Source organism: Sphaeramia orbicularis, chromosome 17 (assembly GCF_902148855.1).
Source record: "Sphaeramia orbicularis chromosome 17, fSphaOr1.1, whole genome shotgun sequence".
Lineage (NCBI taxonomy): Eukaryota > Metazoa > Chordata > Actinopteri > Kurtiformes > Apogonidae > Sphaeramia > Sphaeramia orbicularis.
Window position 1 is genome coordinate 19736546 of NC_043973.1, and position 10466 is coordinate 19747011.

Consider the following 10466-nt stretch of genomic DNA (forward strand, 5'->3'; position numbering starts at 1 on the left):
CAATATTTGGTGAAATAACCTTGATTTGCAATCACAGCTTTCATCAGCCTTGGCATGCTCTGCACCAGTCTTTCACATCACTGTTGGGGCTGATTGCCACCACTGGCACCAAACCTAAGCAGCTTGGCTTTGTTTGATGGCTTGTGACCATACATGTTCCTCTTGATCAGATGTTATAGGTTTTTAATGGGGTTCAGATCTGGAAATTTGGAGTGGGGTCTTAATTTTTTCCAGAGCTGTAGTAAGAAAAGGAGAAAACACTCCAGCCACCACCAGTCAATATGTGTGTGAAGTACAGTACTCAAATATACAATACTAAGATGGTCCAATCTTATGAGACTCGGACCAAGGTTTCAAGAACATTTACCTGCGATTTGAGTGTGATGAAAACACAAAACCTCTGTGTCTGTGTTTGCTGTAGGTTATTAAGGCGATAGAGGAGGGCTACCGCCTGCCTGCTCCAATGGACTGTCCTGTGGTCCTGCACCAGCTCATGTTGGACTGCTGGGAGAGGGAGCGAGCAGAAAGACCCACCTTCAGCCAGATACTCAACATGTTGGATAAACTAATCCGCAACCCCGGGACTCTGCGCCGAACAGGAGGGGAGAGGTACAATCAAAAGATAAAGAACCAAGCACAAGATTTTACAGACACAGAAACAAATACATGCATCACGCCTACACCTACTGCTTTCTATTATATCACCAGATTCTAACACCATGCAGAGTACCTATTCATTTAATTATAATTTCACACTTCTATTTCAGTAAATTACTGACTCTCTGTCTCTCTGTGTGCACACGCAGACCTACAGCCACCATGTTGGAGTCGGGGGTCGGTTCGGAAGTGTGTGTGTCAGTCGTACCAGAGGTTTGCATGCCCGAATGGTCGGTGTGTGAATGGCTGCAGTCCATTGGGTTGGAAAGGTACAGAGACACACTGGCAGCAGCGGGATACACCAGCCTTGACAGCCTACTGGCTCTCACACACCAGTAAGTTTATTGCAGCTCATTTCTCTGATGCCTTTTTCATCTCATAATGACATAAATGAAACATAAACATTAAAAACTGGATTAAATTAAATGTCATACTCTATACACTTACGATATACTCATCACTAGTAGGGCTGCCCCTGAACAGTCGTGCAAAGGTTAGTTGATAAGAGCCTTAATTAAGCAACATTTGAGTGTCAGTCACGCACAGATAAGATAACATTAAACCAATTATTACCACTTTCACTGGTGTTATTAACCTGTAAGTCCCCTTGAGTGTGCATATACTGTAAAATATATAGGCATAATATAAAGGCAGAGTTCTATTTGTCTGTACAGTTGCACAGATTCCACTGTGTTTAGAACATTCTGTCTCAGCCCTAGAACTCATACCACTTTTCTGGTCAACGGTATTTTAGGTAAAGATGAAAGATTGCAATTTCCAGGAGTAAACACTTGACAGCCTTGGGGTCGTTGTAGAGGGACCAGAGGCTGTGCTGTTTGATTGGAGTCCTATAGGAACAAGTGGCTCAGTTCCATGAACAAACTCGGGTGACTTCAGTAATGATCTGTAACATCTTATCCATAGACAAATTAACAAAATGATTGTTTTATGATGCAAAAGTGACACCTTGAGGTGTAGCAGCAAGTGAAGACCATTTACAGCTGATTTAGAACTGATGCCATTGACTCTCAGAGATACACCAGTGGCTGAGCAGGACTCTCTAGAACAGGGGTGTCAAACTCATATTGTTCTGGGGGCCACATTCAGCCCATTTAATCTGAAGTGGGCCGGACCAGTAAAATAATAGCCGATAAATAATGACAACTTCAAATTGTTTTAGTACAAAAAAAAAAAAGACATTCAGTTATGCCAATATTTACGTTTACAAACTATCCAAACAAAAAGGATGAGAATAACCTGAAAAAAATGAAATTTGTTAAGACATATAAGTACAGTCTTATCAATATTCTGCTTCGACTTATCATTTATACATATGCATTACAGATCAGATCTACAAAGGCACAAAACATTTAGTAACAGGCAAAATATTGTTAAAATTGCACTGAATTTTCTTTAGGCATTTCCGGTTGTTCATATTCTTTCAGGTTATTCACATTTTATTGTTAAAGGACAGTTTGTTAATGTAAACATTTTCATAATTTAATGTTTTTTGCACTAAATCAAAGAGAAAAAAAAATGGTGTTGTCCTTATTTATAGGTTATTATAATAATATTTTTGAGTTTGATGCCCTAACTTGCACTTTGTAAATTCATCCCGCGGGCCGGATTGGAACCTTTGGTGGGCCAGTTTTGGCCCCCGGGCCTCATGTTTGACGCCTGTGCTCTAGAAGAAGAGATCCTGTATCTCAGAGGAACATTCCTTGATAAATAATGGATACAAGAATAAAATATTTATTTATTTGTTTGTTTGTTTGTTTGGAAGAAACAAAGTAAAATGAAGCAAATTAAGACAAAAACAAAATAACATTTCAATGAACAGAATCTATCTTCAAGTAAATGCAAGTCTGAAATTTGCATGGTCGAAAAGGAGTAGGATGAAGTATAAACTTATTTAATCCTACCCCTCAAGTGCTTTTACACCTTTATCGCTAACTTAATACAACAATGAAACAATACATTTTTCCTCATTTTAGCATTCAACCACAACAAATACATAATGCAGTAAAAATAAAATGCACATGATAAATACACATGGATAAAATTGGATTTTTTTGTCTTTGGATAGAATAATGTTATCCTTGTCTCCCAAAATAACATATTTAAATAATGAAATTATCATCAGTGTGCAACATCTAATCAACTGATGACTGGAACTAATGACTACTGGTACTGGTACTGGTACGTTGGGTATGAAAATCATTGGCCTGGGGCAGCCCTAATTATAATGACTACAATCCATGAAGTTTTCTGTAAAAACACTGCATGTCAGGGAGGTGTCACTGAGCATTCTCAGTCATGTGGTTTCTTGTTTGTGCTACAAAATGCAATTTTATGTGTTTTTACAAGTTCCACAATGATAAGTTCTATGGAACAGAAGAATAAATATATCTGAGTAGCACAGAAAATGTAGAATTATGGCTGTAGCTCATCATTAATCATTTGGTTTGTGGTTCAACAATAGTTTAAGTGAAGAGACTTTGACATGAGAATGATGCTCGTTCAGACATCCACAGATCTTATTTTGGCCTATATTTTAACCTCTGTCTAGTTTTAAAGTCTAAAATTGAATTATAATGAAAAGAAATCTCACCCCAGTCCTTTTCTCTGTGCATTGTCACTGTTTGGGTTTTAACATGCATCTTTGCTTTTACAGGGAGATGGACAGACTTGGAATAATCACACCGACACACCAGGACATACTGTTTGCGAGTGTGCAGCAAGAAATGTTGTCTCAAATGCAGCACATGCAACACACAATGGTTCCAGTCTGAGCCAGAAGAATGGATATAAACCTGTTTTGAGAATTTCATTTACCTCATCCATGCACTTTAGAGGGACTTTTCAACAGTGGAAAACAAGGAGTGGAGTAAACTAAAAAGGAGAGGGAGTAAAGCAGCACTTTTGTGAACTTCATCCTGTGGAGTTTCCTAGAACAATGATCTGGACGTGGCCACAGATAACATTGAGCTACTGAGAGTTTAGGCTGAAGCCTCATCCTCTTATCCAGTTTCTATTTCCATTATCTTATTTTCTGTTTTGTGAAGGCTGACATGTAAGGCTGTGCATAAGCAGAATGGCTTCCAACTTTTTATTTTGCTGCTTTGGGCTTGACTTGAAAAAAAAAAAAAAGAAATGTTTTGTGTTTGCTTGTATGTCTTTATGAGTGTGTGAGTGCGTCATGTGCGTAGTGTGAATGGAGACAACATTAAATCTCCCTTGTCAAGGCGTCAGCTATCTAAAAATCTTAATATGCAAAGTTCCCAGAAACAGTGGGAGAAGCCGGACAGAATGTATTATGACTTCTTACTAGTTTCATCCCGGAGGATAATACTAACAAACTGTATGATTTGCTCATTTTTTAGTGTTCATTTGTTGTTTTTTTATTTTTGACTGTATGAATTATTGTTTCTGTTGAATTAGACAGTTAGATTAGAATGTTGTCCATCTGTGTCAAATGTGTATGTCTCTTGTTTGATGCTAAGAATTAGCTACATGGAGCATTTTGTTTATTTATGGTCTTTTTTTATCTAGTTTGTACATTGTAAAATAGAAACACTGAGGAGAAATTGTAATGATTGCCATATTGCATTGCAATAAATGCCAAAACCTATCCATGTATGCAGGTTTTAATCTGGTTTGCGCAGAGCTTTTGCATTTTAATGTATTTAATGTACAGTATACAGTGTAATGTAGACAGAGTTTAAAATGAAGCCTTAAGCGCTTTGTGTTTATCATTTCTGAGTTTGGCAGGAGAATGTGTTCTTTGCGAAACTTGAGACTTAGTCAGAGGCGCCTGTAACAAGGAAAACAACTCCAGAAGAACACCCAGCTAAAATGCTGCTGGTGTAATCTCCCACACGTTGAGGTTTGTATGTGTGAACAAGAGGACAGACAGAAAAAAGAGAGAAGAAAGAGTCAGAGAGAAAACTGAGAGGGGAAAGAGAACTTGAATTAAAAGGAGAAGAAATTAAGAGTGGGCTGTCACCGTGAGCGTCTGTGTGGCATCATGTTTTTTGTCGGCTAAATTGGGCTGAGTTTGCAGCACGGACTTGTCGAATCAGCAAACATCTGTCCCCCACTACCACTCTCGCATACACATAACATATCTACGCACAAACACACACACAACATGCACAGACACACACCAGGGAGTTGATTGGAGAAAGTCTTTGATACATAAAGGAAAGGAATATATGATCTGGATTCTGGCAAAAATGTCAATGTTTTTCCAGCCTAATGAGAGTTGCCTCCATACACACAAGTATACACACAAACACACCGACACACTCATACCACCCCCTGCCTCACTCCCAATACATTCAAATCACACACAGCAAACAAAATGCTGATGGTGGGTAATGAGGCAGATGCCTCTGAGAAAGAGACAGAAAGAGGAAGAGAGACGGAGGGAAGGAGTCGGTTTGGCTCGGGGCAATGAAACAGGCAGCTTCTGTCAAATAATGAGAGACTGACACCACATTTAGTAGGTAGCCTTATGATGTACACAGACTGAGTCCTAAATGGAAAGTGATGGAGAGGCGTCTGTTTTTGTAGGAAATAACTGTTAGACAACCCCTTTGATGAAAGAGAACACATGCAATTATGCACACATTCATTTTGGTGATACCTGATTGGTTGATTATGCAATAGTGAACTGTTCTCTCACCCCTTCTGCCCATTTGCAGTCCCCACTGGAGACGGCAGCACAGTTTTATATTTTTAGACTTGTGACCATTACAGTACCTATGAGCAGTGTCAAAAATAATAAAGGATTTCCATTACCTCCGTGCAGCCTGACTGTAGATGTTCTGAATTGTGATAAAAGAATCAATTATGGGGATGAAAAGGACACAGTTTAGGGCTGAATCCACATCGACTCATGCTAGCCTGAGCAGAGTAATTTTAACCCTAAAAGACACTTGTTATATTGAGAGGGGCAGATCAAATTGAATCTTTCTGTCTCTGTGTCTCAGTGGGAGGCGATTGTGGGTTTTTGTCTCCAGATTAGGGCGGGTATAGAGCTGGCTAATCCTGCCCGCTCTTCCTTGTGGGAGTGGCAGTGGGGTGTCTTTGTTGGGCGGCCAGCCGTAATCTAATGGCTGTGAGATTGAGCTTTATACACGAACACGCTCACTCACACACAGCCGGAGATACACAACACAAAGTCTAGATTTGTTTCAGGATTAAAGGCATCACCTCAGTGACTGACACAATGCCACAGGCATTCCCACGGTAACCCTGATGAGGTCTGTGGATGTGTGTGTGGCTGCATGTGCACAAATATGTGTACCTAGTTGTGTTTAGGTGGTGCTGATGAGAAATGCATTGCAAAAAGGACAGAAGAAGACACACAGACTGGAGAGGAGGCACACACACACACACACACACACACACACACACACACACACACACCACTCAGTCCCTCTAGAGAGGCAGCTGCCCAAGTTGGCAGGCCATGTCCCTCTCATTATGCTGGCCAGTCACTCGTGTCCTGGCTCGCTCTCCCCTGCTGCTGCTGCTGGACAGGTAGCATCTGACACACATTAGCCCGCTATTAATGACTTCTGCCGCAGCCATTATCACACACTTAGGGAGAAACATCCCCAGGGTGCCATTTTTGCAGTGGCATGCATTATAAATCTAAAATCATCCAATTTTCTACAAAGTTCTCCAAGCAAAGCACTGTTGTGTAAGACAAGACTTGGGTTTCTTAGAGTGAAATCTCCTCATGGTTACACTTATGAGTCAATCATCATCCTGTTCTTTTTGTTAAATCATTTGTGTCTCATGGTACTTTAAGTCCAGGATGTCTGTTTTAAGAGGTGTCTATTAAGGAGGGTGGGGTGTGGCCAGTGGACCTCCCACATTAGACTCATTGTGTGTCCGTGTCCCAAAGGGAATACCACTGCGATTAACATTAATCCTACAAGTCTGAGCACAAACAACACAAATACCATCTCGGGATCTCCAAACACAACAGAAGGCTCACCAGATACCTTCCTCTACCCTGCAATTTGTCTTTACATGGTCACAGCTGAGTAGTCAGAGCTGAACGTAAAATGAGTCATGAGTTCAGTGGGAATTGTCATTTTTGCACAGAATTTTCACTCATTCTCACACCACAATACTATGACACATTTTATTTTGTAGAGAAAAAAGTGTAGCTCCTGCAATTTGGGTTTCGTACTTAGCCGTTTTCCAATTTTGACAATATTTTGAGTACATTTTCATAATTCAGTTATACTCTTGTGGTGGCATTTCTTTTTACCCTAAACATATAATTTATTTCTTTCAGTTCATGAATTCTAAAACCTCTTTTTCCATTCAGATTTTCCTTTCCACTGTCAAATAGATTTCTAATTCTGCGACTGAGTAACATAAAAGTACAAACAACCTGTCTGTATGTTCTATTTTGTTATGGAATAGTTTTCCGAAGGGTGATTACACATTTAAGCCTCAGATCTCCATCATTTCTGAACTGTCTTTGTCTTGTCCATCTTCCCACTTCATCTGATATCTATTAACAGGTCAGTTTTTTTTTTTTACCATCATTAGCATATCACAAATCTTTGAAAGTTTCATTTGTGTTATCAGATCATGGCATATTAAATTAACATGTTCATGCACTGTGGTAGTAAATCATTAATAAATCAGGATATTTTTCACTTCACAATAAAGCTTCTTTTTACTATTTATAAATGGTAGTAACTCATTAGCAAAGGGTTTAATATGGCGATTGATAAACTGCAGATAAGTGTGATTAAGTACAAAAAACTGCAGGCAACCTGATCTTGCCAAATAGTGAGCCCAAAGTAATACTATGTAAACTGTGCTAGAACTTCTTTATAAGCATTTATGAAGCATAACTAAGTTAATAACATGATTATAAACCAATTATAGGGTCTTATTACATAGTAGCTCTAGATTTTTTGGTATCAAACCACTTCCACAGCGTTAGACAGAAATATAAACAAAGGAAAGTAATCACTTTCTTGTGTGTGTGTGTGTGTGTGTGTGTGTGTGTGTGTGTGTGTGTGTTGAGGGGGGGCTAACTACACAGCTTCAGTAATATTTGTTCTGAGATCAGGCACATGAAAGAATGATTTTGTAGAAGCAGAGTAGAAGGGAAACAGGTCATTAATGGAGAATATCACAGGGACACAGACAGAAATATGATTACTAGTGTTTGGACTGAAACTCAAACTACTCTTAGTGCGTACGAAGCGTGTGTGTGTGTGTTCAGAGCAATCATCCGTGTCATCCAATTTCAATATTAAAGCTGAGACTTTGCAGAACCTCTACAGCTCTGCAAGCCTCCAGGTTTGATAAAGCTCTACAAAAGTACCATGCCGCATTTATTTTCTATTTCACTATTAGGAACGTCAACTGAGTGAAAGCCCCATGAGCGGGAGAGACAGATGGAAAAGAGATGGGTAAGGCAGCAGCACACCGGTGGAGAAAGTTTTGTCCTTCATCAGCCCTCCATCCCTGTATTCCTCCATCTCATTAAGGATGGATAGATGATCAATAGGAGAGAAGCAGTAGAGGGGGATTAGGATTAGAAATCGATGGCTTTGTTTTCTTCAGCCTGCCAAAGATAAACACTGCCTTAAGACACTGACAACGCAGCACAGAGACTTTCACGGCTTTTCATCTGTGTGTGAGAGGGCACGACATTCTCTCAGTGTGGACAGACAGACATCTGTTTGCAGCCTCTCACACAGAGTTAAAAAGAGACGCTTCGATCCCTTCATGAGACCAGGAATAAGGGGGATGGGCTCAGATCCAACCTAATAATCATCCTCTGTAGTGTGATGCACACCAGACTGCTGTTTTTGGACTTTTCTCTGTCGAAATGTTGAACTGTGGGTAAAAGATGCAGGTTGTGTTTTACATTAGAGATTCTGACCAAGTCACCATTTGAAGAAGAGACTATCTGGAGACAGCTGATGAGGAGCTCATATGATAATGTTCTCACTGCAAAGAGAGATGACGCTCCTAAAAACCTGAGTAGGCTGTGAGGAGCGAGGCAAGGCATTCTGGGTAGGTGAGGCTTCACCTCCCACACAGAGACTCAAAAACATACCCCTGCTTTGATCTCTCTCTGCTCTCTCTCCTCTCCACGCTCTTTTCTTTTCACGTGCACACACACACGTGCACACACTGCACAGTGGCCCTGTTTGTAGTGGCTTTCGGCCCTCTCTTCTTTGAAAGAACAAAGACATTTGTTTATGTTTCCTGCAGATGAAAGCTCAGCTTTGTGACGGCCCATTTCACCCCAGGTACAGATGCCGCAGCTCCATAATTTTTCTTTAACTTCATATTCTGAAGTAAAAATGAAAGAATGTTTCCAACTCTGTCACTGTCAGTTGTATTTACTTCTTTTCTACTAAATATTATGTTATTAAAGTGTTTTCAGTGATAACAAAAACAATGAGATTTTGTTGCAGGTGATTCCTATCCCAGCATGCTCTGAGAGTGGGGCAGGAGGAAATGAAGAACAACAAATAGATGGAGATTCATATATCTTAAAAGTCTGTTAGGAAGGTGTATGAAGAAAACAAAAAAGCCCCAAATGGATGATACTTTTACCTCCAGACCCTTCTATTGTTTGTGCCACCATGATGCTCTAATTTTCCCTCAGTGTCCAAACAAAGTAGGCAATATATTATATGTTTTAATGGTCCCCATAAAAAACAACAATGTGCTAATGTGTCTCTCAACTTACTTGTATTTATTTCCCCAGCCAACTCTGGCTCACAGCCACAAACCTAATTGGATGAGAAATATTCAGTATAAATAGGTTTGAAAAACACTGAACAGTTTCCAAAAACAGTGGGGCAATGTTTTTACCAAACATAACCTTAACAGGAATCAATTATTTGCTGTGAATATAGTGAATTTATTGGAACTGTTTTAAGAGTCAGGCTAATGCACACTATGTGATGAAAATGAATACCCACAGCAGTGCTATAGCTGAAAGTGACGTGCTTTTAGCATCAGTGCCCTGAGGAACCTCATATGAATTTGTCTGCTGCACATACCACTGTGTACACCACAGAGCCTGGAAAAGTTAAATATAAGGAAATCTGAACAATGTGGTAGAAGGAACAAAGCAAGTATGTGCATGTGTGTGTGTGTGTGTTTGAGAAGAAAGAAAAGAGAGGGACAATTTGGTAGGTGGTCGCTGATCCTTGTCCATCACACATTCCATCACAGAACGACATGGCTGACTTGTCACTCTGAGTGGCTTTCGCATCTTGTGCACGTGTACCTATACACGCAAGCACACACACATACACATTCTGTAAGGAATGTGAGGAAATGCTGTTCCCACTCAGCTGTCACACATTTACTCTTGATTGTACTTAATTGTACTAATTTTTGTTCTTTTCTGTGTGGATGACCGAGTGAGAGTGAGAGAGTCTGTGTTAAAGCCAAGTAAAACCCCAGAGGAGTCTTCTGGTTGAGGCCATATTGATCCATGTCTGTTTTATTCCTGTTTATTTTTAGCAGAATAGCCTGTAAAGAAAGAAGAAAACTATCCACAGCAATGCAATCAAGATTCTATACCATTATGTTTGTGTGTGTGATGTGGGGTGAGTTATGAAGGCTTTTAATATGAGCCTTCCTTTTATGGTCCATCAGCGCCTCTATAACATGATTTATGACCTATAGTCAGCTCATATAATGGCTGTCTGTTTTACAGTAAAACTAATAAGAGTCTGGAATTTTATATTGCCCAAAATACCAGTTGGGATTCCAATCAAGATGTGTCAGGATTGAGA

The 10466-nt window shown here is 39.8% G+C and overlaps 1 protein-coding gene across 1 annotated transcript in view; it reads left to right on the top strand.

The window, feature by feature from the left end:
* LOC115436923 (ephrin type-A receptor 4-like) overlaps window positions 1–4288 on the top strand; it is a 28459-nt gene extending 24171 nt beyond the window's left edge. Inside the window, exons 17-19 of the mRNA XM_030159926.1 lie at window positions 422–609; window positions 807–992; window positions 3332–4288. Coding sequence (XP_030015786.1) covers window positions 422–609; window positions 807–992; window positions 3332–3449 — 492 coding nt within the window. The 3' untranslated portion in view covers window positions 3450–4288. The remainder of the gene's footprint in view (window positions 1–421; window positions 610–806; window positions 993–3331) is intronic.
* Window positions 4289–10466: the final 6178 nt, after the last annotated feature.